Source organism: Microcaecilia unicolor, chromosome 7 (genome assembly GCF_901765095.1).
Source record: "Microcaecilia unicolor chromosome 7, aMicUni1.1, whole genome shotgun sequence".
In the NCBI taxonomy this organism is placed as follows: Eukaryota; Metazoa; Chordata; class Amphibia; order Gymnophiona; family Siphonopidae; genus Microcaecilia; species Microcaecilia unicolor.
The window spans coordinates 75,036,424-75,056,153 of record NC_044037.1 but is presented as its reverse complement, the minus strand read 5'-3'; the positions used below and the strand labels follow the sequence as shown (position 1 = coordinate 75,056,153).

The following is a 19,730-nucleotide window of genomic DNA, read 5'->3' as shown; positions in this document are numbered from 1 at the left end:
TCTGCCTTCTGCCCAAGAACCCTTGGCTGAAGCAGCAAGCAGGAACAGACCCTGGCCCTGCTCTCAAGTACTAGAGGTCAGTGTGGGGTAGGGAGGGGGGAAGGGGAGGAGAAAAGTAGAGAAGTAGAGGACTTTTTGATGTCATTTGGTTTCCAAAATTCCAGCACCCTAACAGCAGCACAAATGGTGATTCCAAAACAACAGCACTCAAAAAGTCCTGCTTCGGGCCTGTGAAGGAACAGTGGGTTTTTTAAGCCTGCAAAACTGCCTTAATTAATTCTTGAAGTGTATTTCTCTAGTTTGGCCTGTAAGTGGTGCACGTTTATACTTAAAGCTGTTACAGAGAAAAGACCTGCAGTGCTGTGGCCAGCTCTTTTTTTTTTTTTCAACTACTTGTTCTGGTCTCTGATTGGCCCAGGGGCTCAAGTTAATTTGAAATGTACTGTTTTTTACCCCCGTCTTAGTCTGTGAGAAGAGAGAGATAAAGCTCTTTGCTGAGGCCCTGTGATCAGTTACATTTGATACTCTGTGAGCAGCATATTTCCTGATCTCAAGTACTTTTTAGAACGTAAACAAATATTTAGTGTTATAATTGATCCATATTTCAGTTACCTGTTATTGTTTGCTGATTGCACTTTTTCTGTCCACTGTTCAATATTTTTATGAGAACAAACATAATTGTTTGTTCATCCTGCTTGTCTGGACACATAAAGAATCCTGGTGGTTTGTGTTTTGGGTCTGTGAGTGCTTTCTGGGAACTGTGGGACCACTGGGAGTGTAGCTCCAGTAACCTGGAGATCACTAGGGATAATTTGAGAGCGTGAGACTTGCCCAGAGGCAGATGTAACCCAGTCGGTGGGAGGAGGGTGCTAATGTAGAGCACAAGCAGCAGGTGCAGGCGGACCTGAGCTGAGCTGGGGATAGACCCTTTAATTTGCCACGGGGTAGCCCCAGGTGGGTGGCTAGGCATTTCATGACAGGGCCTCTGCCTTAGAAGGCCTGCAATTTAAGGGATAGCTTTACTGTTATTAATATATTTTAAACAGTAAATACTACACATTAATATCTTGTTTATATTTATTAGAGATTCTTGATATATTGCCTTTGTGTGGTATAACCAAAGCAGTTTACATATTACATACAGGTATTTTAGTAAATATTGTCAGTGTGTCTACGCTGAACATGTGTTAAGGCATAAATGAAGATTAGTAAATCTAGTCCTAAACTGGTACCTGAGACCCAAACTCAAATAGCCATCAGCTGCAGAAGTGAGATCTGAAACCCAACTTCCCTAGGTACCTGTAGCTTGAGGCTGAAAAATTCTGTAGCAGATGGAGAAAACACATATCCAACTTCTTGAAGGAGGATGCGATATCACCCTACAAGTGAACCAGACAACTAAGGCTTTTGCAGACCACTTTAGGAATGCTTGGTCAGCGCAAGAGTGGAAAACTGTGTTCATAAAGTCTCTTAGGTGAGTGAACAGGGGACTTTGGGCCCTGCCAAGCATGCATAGTACACAAATATCTACTATAATAAAACTCACCCTCAACGTTCCGAGGACACTGACGTCAGTGAAGCCAAGCCCTGACTTCCTTCAAAAAGGTTCGAAGGTTCGTGGTGGTGAAGCCATCAAAATCGCTCCGGGCCCCGCCCTCGAGGGCAGAGCTATGGCAGAACAACAAAGGGGTTGGCAGGGAGGGAGGCAGGGAGGCGGGGGTGGGAAATCGCTCCAGGCCCCGCCCTTGTGTCAAACGTCATGACGTTGGGGGCGGAGCAATGGCAGAACAATGAAGGGGTTGGCCAGGAAGGGAGGGAAGGGGGGTGTTGGCGACGAAAACCTTGCTAGCGCCCGTTTCATTTGCTCAGAAACGGGCCTCTTTTACTAGTAAGAAATAAAGCTAAATGTATTTTTTTCCTTTTTTTTTTTTTTTAAATCACAATTAATTGAGATCAGGTGATGCTTAGAATAGGAGTGAAGGCTGCCTGCTCAGATCCTCTGCCTTCCCACCAATAAAAGCCACAGTTTTGACCTATACTTTTACCAGAAGAGGGTGGTTTTTGCATCTTGGCCTTGTCGGGTTGACAGGCTGTGAATTAGAAAGCCCTAGTCATTGATATGGCTTTGAAGTAGCCTTGTAAGAGTAAGGTTGTACAGAGGGAAGCATCACCTTCACTGAGACCCTAGTAAGCACCGTGTGGACTCTAGAAGTTGTATTGGAGGTGCAAACTGCGCTGGAGGCAGCAAAGGATGCTAAATTACAACAGCTTCACGATAGAACAGAGGATGCACACAAGCATTTGGATAATCTTGTTGCTGTGAATCCAATTCCAAATCATCAGGCTGGAGTGTTAAAATCCCAGGCCCAGAGTTCTTCTCAGGAAGCAGAGCAATTGTGCCACACGGTCGACAATGGAACCAAAACTTGATGATCTGGAAGGAAGAGCAAGACGCAATAATTTGCATCTCATGGGCCTGATTGAAACTGAGTGATGCAGACCATGTGAGAGCTGGACTGCACAATCTTTACACTGGGGCACCTTGGCGGTACCTTTTAAAACTGAGTGGGCTCAAGAAATACTGCTACTACTCGTCCTCATGTTGTGATTCTCTGTTTATCACTATGATCATAAGTGTGCAATAAATACTTCAGTTGTTGTGCCATAGGAATCACTTGGAATATGCTAATCATAAAGTACTTTGTTTTCAAGACTATACCGCCAGAGTGCGTGTTCAGCGAAAAGCTTTTACTCTTCGCTGCACTCAAATTGTATGAATGTAAGATCTCCAAGTGTGTTTACTTTATCCTGCATGACTACAGATTACTTACAGTGGACAAAGCCCTCCCCCCACCCCCTGTTGGAGGCAGTATAATCTTTTTGCCATACTATCCCAGCAACTGACGACTCTTAATAGCTGCTTCCCTTCATATGGGACAGACTGATAACTTTTTGTCATTTAGTTTGGGTTTGGACTGTGTTTTATACTTTATCCTTTAGACCAGTATGAAGGGACTGACAGCTTTTTCTCACTTTTGGCGTATTTTCATCCGTTGGGAAATACTACTAAAATTCTGTGGCTTTTCTTTTTCATTATACTTTGTAGACTCTTTTTTTGTGTATGGGAGTGGACTGGACAAGGGGAGTGCACATGATAGTTCCCATGTAATATGGGAAGTTAGGATGGGGGGGGGGGGGGGGGGAGAGAAAAAAAAGTAAAACTTTTTGATGTTTTCTGGTTTGTTTGATGATTGTTGGCATTGTGTTTTATTCTGAGAACAGTATCTGCCTATGCTTCTACGTGTTGATATCATCAACAATAAACAGATTTAAATATAAATCACATTTAATTCAAGGATGACTGTTTTAGGATTTTTCCTATATTTCCATTGCTGGCCTGATTTCTTAGGGCTTCTCTCCTGTTGTAAGGGAAATAAAAGCTTAGTAAGTTAAGCCTTAGGTATCACCAGATGACTTATCTAGGACAGGTCAGCCTAGTCTCAGGGCTTTATTCCCACTGCAGGTCCAGATATGCAGTCCTGCTTTTCCCTTGTAATAAAATATCTGAACTACATCATGAGTACAATGCAGCAAGAACAGAACTGACTCCTGCCCGGTCAAATCATCTGTGCAGTTAGTGCCGATGAATATCACCTTTAGCCACCTAAGCCATAACCAGCTATAGTGTGGGCGGTCTGGTGGCACAGTTAGCACGTATGCAGATAAGTGCCGATATTCAGCAGTAAAATGAACACGGTAACCAGATAAATCAGACTGCATAAAACACAGTTCGGTTAAGGGCCGAATATTGGCCTTAACTGGGAAAAAGTGTTATCCCTCCGTGACACCCAGATATTCAACCCAGAGCCCAGTCATGGTCCGGCATTGAATACTGGGGCATAAAGCCAGCAGTGGCTAAAAACAAATCACTCAATGCCATGGGCTGAATATTTTATTTCAAACTTTTTAAATAGTATCGCTGCCTCTTATGCATAAAGAAAACAGAAGAACCACACTGAAGAAAGAGATCTTGAGGAGAGACTTCTCCCTCCCTCCAGACTATGAAAATAAGCAAACAAAAAATTAAAAATAAATACCCTACAGCCCACCCCCCCCACCAAAAAAAAGAGGCATAAAATCATATTTTGTTTTGTTTTTTGTTGTGGTTTTTTTTTTTCAACTAGGGCTTTTGGATTTTAGGTTTTAACTCAAACAATAAAAAATAAATAAATAAATAAAAACCATCCTCAGTGGAAAAAAAAATATTTATTGGACCAATCCCACCTCCCCTAGTACTCTCACCACTCCAATCAGACACAGTGCTATATTTCACCATTACTGGTTTCAGATCCTAAAATTGTGTATTCTCACCCTCCCTAATGAAGCCAGAAATGTCAAAAATATAGCAGTGTATTGGAGGCTTAGAGGATCTAATGGAAAAATTTCACTAGACCAAGGCTTAGTATTTCTACATTGTTACTAAACAGGAATTCATGTCTCATGGTTACTGAGTGACAGTAGAATTACATGATCATAATACCCCAAGAAACATTCAAGAAAAAGCTTAGGGGCCCTTTTACTAAGCTGCGTAAGCAAAAACGCGCGCCCAACGCATGCAAAAATGGTAACTTCATTTTTGGCACGCGTCCACTACACACGTCCGAAAAATATTTTTTTTATTTTCTGGAGCATGTAGGTCATTAGAGCCCGCTTACCACATGAGACTTTACCGCTAGGGTCATTGGCTGGCGGTAAGGTCTCAGACTCCAAATGGATGCGCGGCAATTTTCCATTTTGCCACACATCCATTTTCGGCAAAAAAAAAAAAAAAAAAAGGCATTTTTTACAGGTGCGCTGAAAAATGATTGTGCACGCGCCCACACTACTACAGGCTATGTTTCAGCGCACCTTAGTAAAAGGACCCCTTAGTGATAATTAGAATATTGGCATTTGACCAATTTTTTGGCTGTTCCTATTATTTGAGCATATCTCTTTTTTCCTCCACTTTTTTTTTTTCTGGTTTCTAACTTGTTGAATATGCTTGTTTGGAGTTGCTATTTCTTTCAGTTTGAATACTAATTGTTGCCAAACTAACCAAAATCTCTATGCTTTGTACAGAATGAGGAAACCCAGCATTTCACAACCCACTTTGGTAATATATTTTTACTAACAGTACTAATACAATCTGTTTGTCTGCTTTGAATAGACTGCAAGTTATGTCAAGCAGGGACTATTTCTTAGGTGTTTTGTGTATAGTGCTGCATACATCTAGTAGCACTATATAAATAAGTAGTAGCAGCAGTAGTAAGAAACAATGGTTATAAATAACTGTAACCGTTAACATTTTGAGATACTTATTGATATATACAGGCAACATGGCATGATCATCCTGTGAATCATTTTGGCTCATTAGCCAAACACAGAACCCAATCAGTGTGGACAGGTCAATAACCTGTTAATGTCCATTTTTTTTTTTACTTATACCTATTTTTGTCCTGGATCTTGTACTGGTAAACATAATATATTTACCAGTACTGTACTTTAGATGCAGAGCAAAAAAATGTAAAGCCTAATATCAGTAGGAGTCAGACAGTAGAAACTAAAGGCGTTGTAGTTGAAGGTCTGTGCCCCCAAAATGGCAAGGACAAATCAAGATAAAAGTATACATCTGTATCACATTATACCTTATACTATGAATTTTATTTAATACATTTATACCCCACATTTTCCCACTAGTTGTAGGCTCAATGTGGCTAACACAGAACCGTAGGGTAGGCTACAGTTCAAAAAAGCACAACTAAACATAGTAATAATAGTAATAAGTTATCTCATTAGGCAGACTGGATGGACCATATAGGTCTTTATCTGCCGTCATCTAATATGACTGTATTTACTGACTCCAGAGCCCCGAGTGGAGATTGTCAATAAAATTTTAAAATACTACATCAAAATAATATACTTCTATGAAGCAAATGTGTGAAAATTACTCTTAACCAAAAGAAAACCTATTATTTCAACAATGCATTCTGGAGAGAGGTAACTGATCTTCCCTTCAACAGGTGAATGAGTCAGAACATTATTTTTCCACGGTTTCACCATCACCCAAGAGCAACACACAGAAGAAATTGTTTTATCTGAGGGTTCCAACATGAAGCAGCCTATAAGCTGTGCAGCAGCTATGAGATACCAGTAAAAAATTCACAGCAAATGGCATTACTTAAGAAAATCTAGCTTCTTCTGACGTATGAACTCACTCAAAAGCGAAGAAGAGCGAGCAGGTACCCAGGATGAGTATGAGCGTCAGGTAGAAAATACCCTTCTGCCTTGCCATCATGATCCTGCCATCACAGCAGAAGGAGTTCTTTCCAGGCAGCTTCTCCCACTTCCTCATCACCTTCTTCCTCACCATCATGACCGACATGGTGCCTTCTATGTCCAAATCCGGCCTACAGGAAACCTCCCTCACAAAGGGGCTGCTATACCAGGAAATCCAGGCCTCTGCTCCAGGTCAGTTGTGCAAAGCATTTTCCAGGACACAACCCCTTAAAGAGAACAAGAAGAAAATGAGAGAAGGCAATGAAGAGTTCTTACAATTCCTCCCCTAACTGCCTACTCTCAAAATGTATTGTCTCCAGGGCTCACAGATAACCTTTGAAATCCATGGTGAGAAGTTTATAGTTTAAGAAACTTACTATACCACCTAATCTAAAAAGGATGGCCAAGGCAGTATACAGGTATAGAGTTCGGAAAGGATCCCCAAATTAAATATAGGGCAGAACTGTTCAAAAAATAAAAAGAACAAAAGACAAGATAACCAATTATAGCATTGTGCTACCAGATTAATACATTGTAGAATTCTATCACCCAGACCACTCTCAAACACAAAAACTTAGGAACGGCTCGGGCGTCACCCCACCAACCCTCAAAGCCTTGGGGGGGGGGGGGGGGAGGGAAGTCTTTACTGCCATTTTAGTTCTTAAAAAGATAATTCATAGCGGGAAGGAATTGGAATCTCTTCTGTCACTCTTATACTGTGAGAAGATGGAACAAATGCCTAGGGTATGTAGCACAGATGCAGTTAGCCAACTATTACATGCCCTACGGAAGGCGAACCTCTTGCCAGGGATACTTATTAAACTCACCAATTTTTTTTTTTTTTGCTAGCGGTACCCCAAATTTATCAGTTGCCAGCCTGCATAAGGCCTTGGGTCAAACCATCCCCTCTAAGGATCATAGGACACCGGTTACTAAGTGGAATGAGGAAATGGAGATAACACTAGACGAAAGGGTTAAGTGAAGTAGACTAACAGTCACTCTCACCGTAATACACAGCACACAAATACATGTGTCATTAGGTGTTTTAAAATCATTTATTTATAAAATTTCAAAAATATACATCAAATACAACTTAGAAAAGAAAAAAAAAACAATATTGGTACACATTATTACATCATATTCCAAAGAACAGAAAACTAGGAAAAGAAAATCCCCAATATCATCATAAGAAAAATAGGAAAAAAGGAAGAATGGGGGGGAGGAGAAAAATCACTCCATATCCAGAGAAATGTGGAGGAAATAAATTAAATTTTAAAAAAACAGGCAAAAAGAGTATACAAACTAAGAGGAATCAAAACAAAGAAGTTATCTGGAGGAGACGAGTGTCATTATCACACCCTAACATGGACCTATTTTCACAGCCACAAGCTAATCGTGTGGGAGCTGTATTCCTAGAGCAATCTATATTAAATGTGGAATGGGCGAGTATACTTGTGCCTTCTAGAAAGCGTACACATATACAGGGTGAGGCACAAAAAAGTAACCCTCTAGAGTTTTTTGCTGTTTTCTCAGCAACCACTTGGAAATTCAACATTAAATTTTACAGCTACTATCCACGTTTATGTCCCAAGTGGAATGAGTCTCTTTAAACATGGTAAAGTTATAGACTCAGTGATTTCCACACATTCAAAAGCGTTTGCACTGTAAAACTACCATTATTTGAATGAAAGAAAAAAAAATGAGGTACCAGCTTACTGTTAATGATGTCACAGTGACATACGTTTGTAAACAAATTTGCCGGACCTAAACCTCTTGGACTACCACATCTAGGGAGCAATGTTGAAAGCCCATCACAAGCTCCACCCAAATCCACAAACAATCACCAAACGCAAGGAAGCACTGCCGATGATTTGGGACAGCCTGCCCCATGGACCAAATCAACAAGGCCGTTAAGAACTTCCCAAAGCGACTGAAGGCCTGTGTTAAAGCTGAGGGTGGACACTGAACATTCACAGTAACTGCGTACGTCTAGTAGCACTATAGAAATGATAAGAAGCAGTAGTACTGCAAAATTCTGACACAATTTTAATTGAATCATTTGAATGATATTTTACTGTGGTTTAGCCTGAACATTAAAAAAAAAAATCACTAGATAGTAATGCTAAAATATCAGTAACATCAACACAGCTTAAGATAATTAAATGTATTTAATAATACATAATTAAATTTTTTGTTAAAATTCAAAACACTTGCTGAGAAAACTGCAAAAAACTGTAGGGGGTTAATTGGGGGGGGGGGGGTTGCCTCACCCTGTACATGTGTTTTGGACAAGTTTGGTACAATACTTAGCTCGCTTGTTGGGAAAGACCATAGTTCCGACTCCACTGGGAACTCTTTTTGAGAAGACTCATAAGGAACCTTGGGGAAGGGGGAACGTATGCTTCTTAATAAGGCACTCATAGTGGGGAAGAAATGTATTCTCAAGCATTGGACACAGCCAACACAACCATTACATCTGCATTGGAGAAATGCATTCCACTGTTTGATGACTTTGGAAACCTGAGACACATCCATGACCCTGAAGCATTAGAAAATCTTTTGGTCCATATGGGAACCTTATACTCAGTCGTCTTCTTCCTTATAAAAGGTTTAGCCCTTCATGAGCTGCAGCTCCGAGGCTAGGAGTAGCCACCTATGCTTTTAACTTTGCCAAATGCTATATTGAGTTGATAGTGGGTATATTTATTTTCTGAGTAAAGGGGGGGGAGGGTCTAGTGTGTTTGACACAGCGGGAGGCTATAAGAGCACAAGCCTTCCACAGATTGCATTGTTATTATATGGCTTACTCTTGATGTAGGACTATAAGAGGAGGGAGTAGCAGGATTTAATCAGCTGAAAATAAAATAGTTTTCCTTGAATTGTTTGTACTGCATTGTAAGAATTGATGGTCATTTACCATTGTTGTATTCTATTTGTTGTACCTACAATGGAGAGAGATTTAAACTAAAAATTATAATTCAGCACAAATTAAAAAAAAAAAAAAACAAGGCTGTGCCACGTAAAAAAACAACGCAATATGAGTGGGTTCTAAGCAGGATTAAACAATGGTCATTCAAACTATGAACTTCACAAGCAGGACAGTAAAGAACTGTTAAGTGCTTCAAGATAAGAGGGAGCCCTACATTTAAGGCTTTCAAAGCAAGAGCCAGAACATTTTAAATTGCATATTAAACCAAAGGGGAAGCCAATGATATTGTAGTAGCAGAGGAAAATCCATGGTAAGCTAGAAGACTGGTTACATGGAGAGAAAAGCATATTTATTTATTTTTAAGAAGAAACAAAACAGCAAAGATGACTAACAAAAATAAAAAAAAACAAAAAAAATATAAAAATAAAAAAATATATATTAAAAACGTCAACATTTAAAATATGTATTTAAAAGATAAATCCATCAAAATCAAAAATTACATAAAAAAAGACGACACTTTGGATGTAAAAATGAAGAATCAACTTTATTAGCCAAACTGTAGCAGGGAGAAAGGGACTCGACACAGCTGTGTTTCAGCCGTACTGGCCTGCGTCAGGAGTCTATACAAATCAAAAAACAAACAATGTAAAACAAACAATGACGTATAGTCACCTGAAAAGACAATACAAATATATAAAAAAAATTTTTACTATTGCAAGCGATATCTCAAACATGAGATAAAAGTCAAATAAACATAAAACCAACTCAAACATGAGATAAAAGTCAAATATCACTTGCAATAGTAAAATTTTTTTTTATATATTTGTATTGTCTCTTCACGTGACCATACGTCATTGTTTGTTTTACATTGTTTATGTTTTTTGATTTGTACAGCCGAAACACAGCTGTGTCGAGTCCCTTTCTCCCTGCTACAATTTGGCTAATAAAGTGGATTCTTCATTTTTACATCCAAAGTGTCGTCTTTTTTATGTAATTTTTGATTTTGATGGATTTATCTTTTAAATACATATTTTATGATTAATTTTAAATTTTTACGTTTTTAATATATATTTTTATTTTTATATTTTTTTTGTTTTTGTTAGTCATCTTCGCTGTTTTGTTTCTTGTTGATTTCCTTGCAAAGACTGGTTTCTTCTGTTTTTTTTGTACTACTTTTTTATTTTTAAAGCATTTATATCCCACATTTTCCCACTGGTTACAGGCTGAATATGCATCAGGTCCTTCCTTGAAAAAGCCCAAGAGGCAAAACATGACCTTGTCAGATGGTGAAATAAAGATAAGTGTTATATGCTATAAAGATGATGAATGAATTATAGATACAAATAAAAATGGAGGTTTTGAGCCAGTGATGAATTGGAGTCCAGTGGGTCACAAGAAGTGTATTATGACAGAGGACATACAGAGAAGCTTTTTCCTCCAACAAACAAAAAATTAAAATTAAAAAAAAAATTTGAAAAAATGAGTGCATTTGAGAAAGCAGATGTTATCATAATTTGGTCACCACATATATGTTTGTGAAGTAACAGAGAAATCACATGATCATACTTATAAACATGACAAAATGCAAAACAGCAGTAAATTGCCATGGTTGAAGCTTTCTAAAGTTATTCCAAGGGTACCAGCATAAATATTACAGTAATCTAACTGGAAAATCTATAAGGCACGTAAGACAGGAAAGTAGAAATATCAAAATGATTAGAGATCAAACAAATCTGCAGCAGAATTCTTTTTTTTTAACTACCTACATTAAAGCAGACACCTGCAAGACAAATGAAAGTTGATAATCTAGGATAACCCCTAAACAACAAAAAGATTCCACGAGTGAGAAATTAATATTAACTAGCGCAGAAGTTGAACGGGAAGACCGATTTGTAAGCCAATAGGCTTGTGATCTTATCAAGATTTGGCACCAAACAATGTGACAGGAGCCAGGAAGCAACTGATTTTAATCAGTTTTGCAAAGGAAACAAAACCAAGTTTCAAAATCAATGGGAAAATTAATAAAATGCCATCAGCTTAGGTATGAGTGGAAATACCAAATTCTTGAATCATGGAGGCTAAAGGACTCGAAGATATTAACAGGGGAGTCAAAATTGAATCCTGGGGCCCTCTGCAATTAAGTGAATAAAGGTTAGACTAAGCCTGATGAACTTTTAAAAAAAGAGTCAAATAGGAACAAAACCACTTCAACGTTGTTCTAGCTAATCTAGTTAAGAGGATAGAGTTGTCTATAAGCTCCACAGATTGGCTGAGATGAAACTTTGATACCACTTTCAGAAGAAAGGAAGGAACAATGCACAGGGAGACACCCGCCTCTGAAAAACAAAGAAAGGGATCCCGACAAGAGAGCTGAAAGCTCCGAAACTCTATGTTCTGATGCAACAGCTACCAAGAACGCCATCTTCAGCATAAGATCTTTCAAGGAAGCCTTCCGAGTGGCTCAAAAGGAGACTTCTGAAAAGGCTGAAGGACTAAATTAAGGTTCCACTCTGGACACTGCGTATGAAAGGGAGGCCACAAGTGGCCAGCTTCCTGCAAGAATCCAGTGATACCCAGGTAAGCAGCAAGAGACATCTTCTGTAGTCAGCCCCTAAAACAGGCCAAAGCCACAACCTGAACATTAGAGAAGCCAATGCCAATCCTTTCTGAAGGAACACTAGGAGTTGCGCAAATGAGCAGAGAAGGGTGAAAGTCCACACTTGGAACACCAGCTCCTGAACGTCCTCAACACCCTCACCTATACAATGGATGTAGAGCATTTCCGAGCCTGAAGCAAGGTAGCAATGACTGAATCAGAATATCCACCTACAGGAGATAGAAAATACAGAGGAGCTGGATTGGATGCCAACAGATGTGTCCATCAACCAGCAGATGGAGAACTGAAAACTGAGCCAAGACATAACTAGCCCACAAGATTCTGGAATAGTGGGAAGCTACATAACGAAAGGAGATCTTGGATTCAATAAAGAACTGTTCCAGCAGTTTGTAATGGAACCCACAAGGGATGGGGCCATCTGGACCAGATGCTTATGAATGGGGAGAGTGTTTCTGATGTTATAGCAGGTGATCTCTGTGCCATATCATAAATGCACGGGAGGCAAGTCTTGCAACTAAAAGGAAACTTTGGAATGAGAGGGCCCAAAATGAATTTTAAAAAGGGATAGACAAAGTAATCTGAGGAAATACTTCTTTATGGAAAAGGTGGCAGATGCATGGAACAATTTCCTAGTGGAGGTGATGGGACACAAGGACTGTATCTAAATTCAAGAAAGCATGGGACAAGCACATGGGATACCTTAAGAAGAAGAAATAGTAGATGGTATAGATAGGCAGACTAGATTGGAAAAATGACAGTACATAAAGGCCATATGACAATGGTTCCCAAACCTGGTCCTGGACATCCACAATGAATATTCATGAGAGATTAGCATGCAGTGAATGCAAATCTCTCATGAGTATTCATTATGGATATCCAGTTAGGCTCAGCAGTGGGTATATCAATCAAGTTACTACTAAAGAAAAGGACTGTGAGGTATCTTGAATCCGGAAGGTTCTGGGATCAAAGACAAAATGGGCCCAATATTCAAAGCATTTATGCTCCTAAATGAGTCATGCTCATAAACTGGCCTCTCTGAAAGTTTACTAGGGCTAAGTTCATAAATGTTGACTCAAAATTTCACTAAACTCTTTGATTTAGCTATATAAATAGTGGGTAGCACGAGGAGTGGATTTAGGGCAGGGAAAATAAATTAAGAGCTTAGCACAATTAAGATTTTCAGCACTAGGTTCATAAATTAGCCTCAAATCTAGGCAAATGAATGGCAGGCCTAAGTTTATAGGCGGGACACTCAAAAGTGGAGGACCATATTCCACTATCAACAAATACAAGTGAAAGGAGTAGTGTGCCTAAGTTTATAAGCATAACTAAGCTACTAAGTTATGAATTTTTAGATGAAAAGTTATTCTCCTATGTTTGGCTAAAATAGGGCACAAATTTAGGAGGCTCAACATTTTTGAAATATTGGACCCAATGATAGTACCAGAAGATCCCTGTCAAAACTGGCTGGCAGCATGACCAAACAGAGAGGCAAGACTGCAGCTGATTTCAGTAACAATGCTGTCATTGCATAGGAGGTTCATAAAATCAACCCAAAGGGTTTAACTGTCACCTGCACAACCATTTTATGATCCCAAATGATCACTCTTTCCTTAGAATGATCTCCATTTATCAGTGAAGTGCATCAGGGATCAGCACTAGGGCTGCAGCAGTTCAATATATTTATAAAAATCCAATATTACTGAGGAGTTAGTACTAGTAGGCTTGCCTTTTTTTCAGATTCCAAGATCTTCAATACAGTGACTACTCTTATAGAAATAGAAAATGAGAGAATTAAGAACAAAATTGAGGCATGTTCATGTGACTGGCAGCTAAGAGGTAAAGCAAAAAAAAAAAAAAAAAAAAAAAGAGAGACATGTACTTGGGATGCAGAAATCCAAGGGATCCACACACAGCTGGCTATGACAGTGGTTTCAGAACCCTGGTAGACCCCATCCAACTGAGTTTTCACTTTTTACCACATGCAGAATGTATATTTCTTGCAGACATCCTGAAAACCTGACTAAATGGGGATTCTCAATGTTACGTTTGGGGAAACCCTGAGCTGTGATTCTGATGTGCATCAAAACGTGAGATTTCAGAATGATCATATGGATTAAAATTGCAAAACTGTGTAACAAGATAGTGCTGAGAGCTAGGTGCAATAAGAGATATGTCCAGTACAAAATAATAAATACACCATGGATTGCAGGCTCTGATCTCGAAATGGCTGCCATGACCTTCCACAGCAATCTCAACAGGCTGCTGTGCAAAATCGCTCAGCCATTTTGACTGTAGAGCCGACATGGGCAGGAGCGACTGGGAATCGCTCCTGCCCTGATGAGGCCACTAGACCAACAGGGCTTCTAAGGCAGGTCTGGGATGGGCAGCGAGAGAGATCGATCTTGTAGTAAAGAAGCAAAGCTGAATCCAGATTTCAAGCTGTTTCAGCACCAAAAGCCAAACACAAAATTCAGTCAGCCTCTACCTGAAAACCTAACTGGCCAGGTGTGTCCCAAAGACTGGGTTGAAAACACCAATTATAGGCAGGCAAAAAAAAAAAAAGGCAAATAGAATGTAGGGTATTATTAGGAAAGGAATGGAAAACAAAAATGAGGATCTTATGCCTTTGTATTGCTCCACCTCGAATACTGTGTGCAATTCTGGTCATATCATCTCAAAAATATATAGTGGAATTAGAAAAGGTATGAAGAAGGGTGACGAAATGATAAAGGGGATGGGATGACTACCCTGTGAGGAAAGGCTAAAACGGCTAGGGATTTTTAGCTTGGAGAAAAGACGGCTGAGGAGAGATATAATAGAGGTCTATAAAATAATGCGTGGAGTGGAATGGGTAGACGTGAATCACTTGTTTACTCTTTCCAAAAATACTAGGACTAGGGGGGCACACAATAAAGCTACAGTGTAGTAAATTTAAACAAATCAGAGAAAATATATTTCTTCACTCAACATGTAAACTCTGGAATTTGCTGCCAGAAAATGTGGTAAAAGCAGTTAGCTTACAGGGGTTTAAAAAAGGTTTGGATAGCTTCCTAAAAGAAAAGTCCATAAGCCATTATTAAGATGGACTTGGGGAAAATCCACTGCTTATTTCTAGAATAAGCAGCATAAACTGTATTGTACTAGGTTAGCATCTTGCCAGGTACTTGTAACCTGGATTGGCCACTGTTGGAAACAGGATGCTGGGCTTGATGGACCTTCAGTCTGTCCCAGTGTGACAACACTTATGTTCTTATGTAAAAAGATCTAGGTGTCATTTTAGACAATAAGCTGAAATCTTCTACCCAGTGTGCAGCGGCGGCCAAAAAAGCAAACAAGATGCTAGACATTATTAGGAAAGGGATTTTTATTTTATTTTTGTTACATTTGTACCCCGCGCTTTCCCACTCATGGCAGGCTCAATGCGGCGGGCAATGGAGGGTTAAGTGACTTGCCCAGAGTCACAAGGAGCTGCCTCTGCCGGGAATCGAACTCAGTTCCTCAGTTCCCCAGGACCAAAGTCCACCACCCTAACCACTAGGCCACTCCTCCTCTCAAGATTATAATACCTGTGTATCATTCCATGGTGCAACCTCACCTTCAGTATTGCATTCAATTCTGATTGCCAAATCTCAAAAAAAGATATAACAGAATTAGAAAAGGATGGAACTCCTCCCATATGAAGAACAGCTAAAGAGATTAGGCCTCTTCACTTGGAAAAGAAATGGCTGAGGGGGATATGATTGAGATCTAACGTGTACAAGTGAATCAATTTTTCACTCTTTAAAAAAGTACAAAGACCAGGGGACACTCGAAATTATATGGAAATACTTTTAAAATAAATAAGGAAATATTTAGTTAACCTCCGGAACTCGCTGCCAAAGGATGTGGTAACAGCAGTTAGTATATCTGGGTTTAAACCCTTTAGTGTCCAATGCTCCCGTAATAAGCCATATGGGAACAGATTGATGGGAACATTGGACACTAAAGGGTTAAATTGGACAAGTTCCTGGAGGAAAAGTCCACAGTCTGTTATTGAGATGGACATGGGGGAAACCACTGCTTGCCCCAGGATTGGTAGCACGGAATATTGCTACTAATTTGGTTTCTGCCAGGTATTTGTAACCTGGATTGGCCACTGTTGGAAACAGATACTGGGTTAGATGGAACATTGGTCTGACCCAGTATGGCTCTTCTTATATTCTTATTTTTCAGTGAAAATAAAGTCCTAGAACATAGCTCAAAAGGAGGTAGCTCAAGTAATATTAGAAAATAATAGAGCCACCCTGGTTGCGCAATGACACGTCAAGGTTCACATCTTCTGCATCACAGGTCAGCTGGAAATGCTACCGAGGCAATATCTACAGAAGCCAGATTTGGAGCCCATAAATGCAGGATTCCAGAAGCAAATATGGCACATGGATCCCAGCAAGGACAGTCACTGGACTAAAGTTCGGAAGGGATATATAATGGGAAAATCCAAAGGCAGTTGTGAACAAAGCCCAATCCTGGTTCCGACAGATGAAACAAAAGGAGCAAGAGAAAACTGCCAGATCCAAACCCCTCCCCCCCACCAAAAAAAAAAAAAAACGTTAACATACATTTATCTTTGTGGTGGATGCATAGAGCTGGCTTCCAGTTAGAAAGTGATAAAAGTTAGAGCAATAGAATTAAACCAAAATTATTATATATATATATATATAAATATATATATATATATACACACACACACACAGTCTAAAATAGAGCAGTGGTGTATATATAAAGAGGTACAGAACTTGTCTAGGCTTTTATTTACACTTCTGAAATACAATTAAAAGAAACCAGGGATTAGAAGTAAATGCGGCACAACACCAAAAAATGTAAGTAGTTGATATTTCCAGCAATGTAGTATGCTCTGCTCCTTTGCATACAAAAGCAGAGGCGGAAGAGCAAATGGATAGGAATGCAAAGAAGGGGGACAAAAAAATTTTCAGGTATATTAGTGAAAGAAGGAAGGCTACAAATGGAATTGAAAGACTGAAAGATGCTATGGACAGCTATGTTGAGGAGTGATGATGAAATAACTAACATGCTAAACAAACATGGAGAAGGACCACAATTGGCTGGTAAAGGTACATACAAGAATGGAAGAATGTGTTTATGAACAACTTGAAAAATTGAAGGTAGACAAAGCCATGGGACCGGATGGGATCCATCCCAGGATAATGAGGGAGCTTAGAGAGATTCTGGCAGGTCCTCTTAAAGATTTCATAAATCCTTGGAGACGGGAGAGGGTCCGAGGAATTGAAGAGTGGATGTGATCTCTCTTCACAAAAGTGTCAACAGAGAAGAAGTGGGAAACTACAGGCCGGTATGCGGTAAGCCTCACTTCAGTTATTGGAAAAGTAATGGAAGCGTTGCTGAAGGAACGGATAGTGAATTCCCTGGAATCCAATGAGTTACAAGATCCGAGGCAACATAATTTTACTAAAGGTAATCGTGCTAAATTAATTTGATTGAATTCTTTGACTGGGCGACCAGAGAACTGGATCAAGGGCGTGCACTAAATGTAATCTACTTGGATTTCATCAAGGCATTTGACATGGTCCTTCATAGAAGGCTCTTAAATAAACTTGAAAGGCTGAAGTTAGGACCCAAAGTGGTGAACTGGATTAGAAACTGGTTGACAGACGGACACCAGTGGGTGGTGGTCAATGGAATTCACTTGGAGGAAGGAAAAGTGAGTAGCAGTGTGCCTTAGGGATCGGTGCTGCGGCAGATTCTATTCAATTTATTTGTAACTGACATTGCCGAAGGATTAAAAGGTAAAGTATGCCTTTTTGCAGATGATACCAATATTTGCAACAGAGTGGACACCCCAGAGGGAGAAGAAAACATGAAAACGGATCTACACAAGTTAGAAGAATGGTCTAACGTTTGGCAATTAAACTTTAATGCAAAAAAATGTAAAATGATGCATTAGGGGAGTAGAAACCCAAGAAAGCTGTATGTCCTAAGAGGTGAGAGGCTGATATGCACAGATGGGGAAAGGGACCTTGGGGTGATGGTGTCCGAGGACCTTAAAGCAAAAAAACAGTGGGAAAAGCAGTGGACGTAGCCAGAAGGATGCTATGCTAAATAGTAGTAGTAGTAGGTTGCACCAGGACAGCACCCCAATACGCCAACCTTTTTATGGCTGAACTGGAAGAGACATTTCTGAATACACACCAGACCAAACCTCTAAAATACTACCGGTACATCAATGACATTTTTATGATTTGGACGGAGGGTGAAGAAACTCTGAAATAATTTTATTCTTCCTTCAATACATACCATCCTACAATCAGATTCAAAATGGACTACTCCCCAGAAAAAGTCAAATTTTTGGACACCACGGTCTAAATCAGTGATGGCTGTATACAAACATCTATATACAAGAAACCCACAGCCAGATGCAGCTACCTCCACAACTCCAGCTTCCATCCTTCACATACAAAAAGATCCATCATTTACAGCCAAGCCAACAGATACCACCGTATCTGCTCTGACCCAGGGGACAGAGACAGACACCTTAAAAGCCTGACTGAATCCTTCAAACAGAAAGGCTACAACCCCAAAATAATCTCCAAGAATATTGCCTCCTCCCTCAAAACACCCAGGGAGAATCTGCTACAGTACAAGGAGAAAAAAGCCACAGACAGAATCCCCCTTGTAGTGACATACAATCCAGAGCTGGAAAAACTGAGGAAAATCATAAGAGATCTACAACCTATACTCCAGGAGGAGGAATTACTGAAAGAGATATTCCCATCCCCACCAGTACTGGCCTTCCGACAGCCACCCAACTTAAAACACAAGCTAATCAGAAGTAAACTTCCATCATAGACTGAAAAGGAACAGAAGGGCACACTTCCCTGTAATTTATCCAGTTGCAAACTATGCCAAAACATTTCACAGGACCCCACAGTCATCCACAAAGGAAAGTCATCCACAAAGTCATCAACATAAAGGAATCTTTCACTTGCTCATCTTCCAATGTGGTATATATCATTCAGTGTAAAAAAAATGTAACGAAGGATGCTATATTGGAGAAACAGGCCAGAGGCTTAAGACAAGATTCAATTTACATAGACATCACATGAACAATACTGGTGCCAGTAGGGCTCCCACCCGTTGGTCAGCATTTTACAGGACCAGGACACAGTACCAGTGACTTCACAGTGAGAATCCTGAAAGGTAACTTTAAAACCATACAAGAATGTAAGACCTTTGAAGTCAGAATGATTGAATATTTTAACACCCAACAGAAAGGACTTAACAAGGATCTGGGGTTCCTAGCCCATTATAAACCATAAAGCTGTATTTCTCTGTTGATCACCCTCCCCTCACCTATCCACACCTATCCTGTTAGAATATCAATGATATGCTTTGATGTCCCCATGCATACCTCCTACCCACCCCCATCCTCCCACCCAGGGGCGTATCTGAACTGCGGCGGTAGGGGGGGCCAGGGCCAGAGAGGGGGGGCACATTATAGCCCCCCCCCCGCCGCCGCCGCCGCCGCCGCCATTGCCGATCCCCCTCCCCCCAGCCGCTGCCATTGCTAACCCTCCCCCTCCGTTGCTCGCCTACCTTCGCTGGCGGGGGACCCCAACCCCCGCCAGCCGAGGTCCGCGTCCTCCTGCCGCTGCCGGCTGCCTTTGGTCCTTTCATTCTTCCATTGAAGCTGGCGCCGACGAAAAAGTTTCTTTTGAATCTGACGTCGCTGCACGTTGCACGTTGTACGTGCAGGACGTCAGACTCAGAAACAATTTCTGAGTCTGACGTCCTGCACGTACAACGTGCAGCGACGTCAGACTCAAAAGAAACTTTCGTCGGCGCCAGCTT

The 19,730-nt window shown here is 40.3% G+C and overlaps 1 protein-coding gene across 2 annotated transcripts in view; it reads right to left on the bottom strand.

The window, feature by feature from the left end:
* Nucleotides 1-19,730, bottom strand: part of ZDHHC9 (zinc finger DHHC-type containing 9) — a 65,052-nt gene that overhangs the window by 41,975 nt on the left and 3,347 nt on the right. For both annotated transcript variants that reach the window (XM_030209890.1, XM_030209889.1), the window contains exon 2: nt 6,255-6,542. In XM_030209890.1, coding sequence (XP_030065750.1) covers nt 6,255-6,421 — 167 coding nt within the window. In that variant the 5' untranslated portion in view covers nt 6,422-6,542. The remainder of the gene's footprint in view (nt 1-6,254; nt 6,543-19,730) is intronic.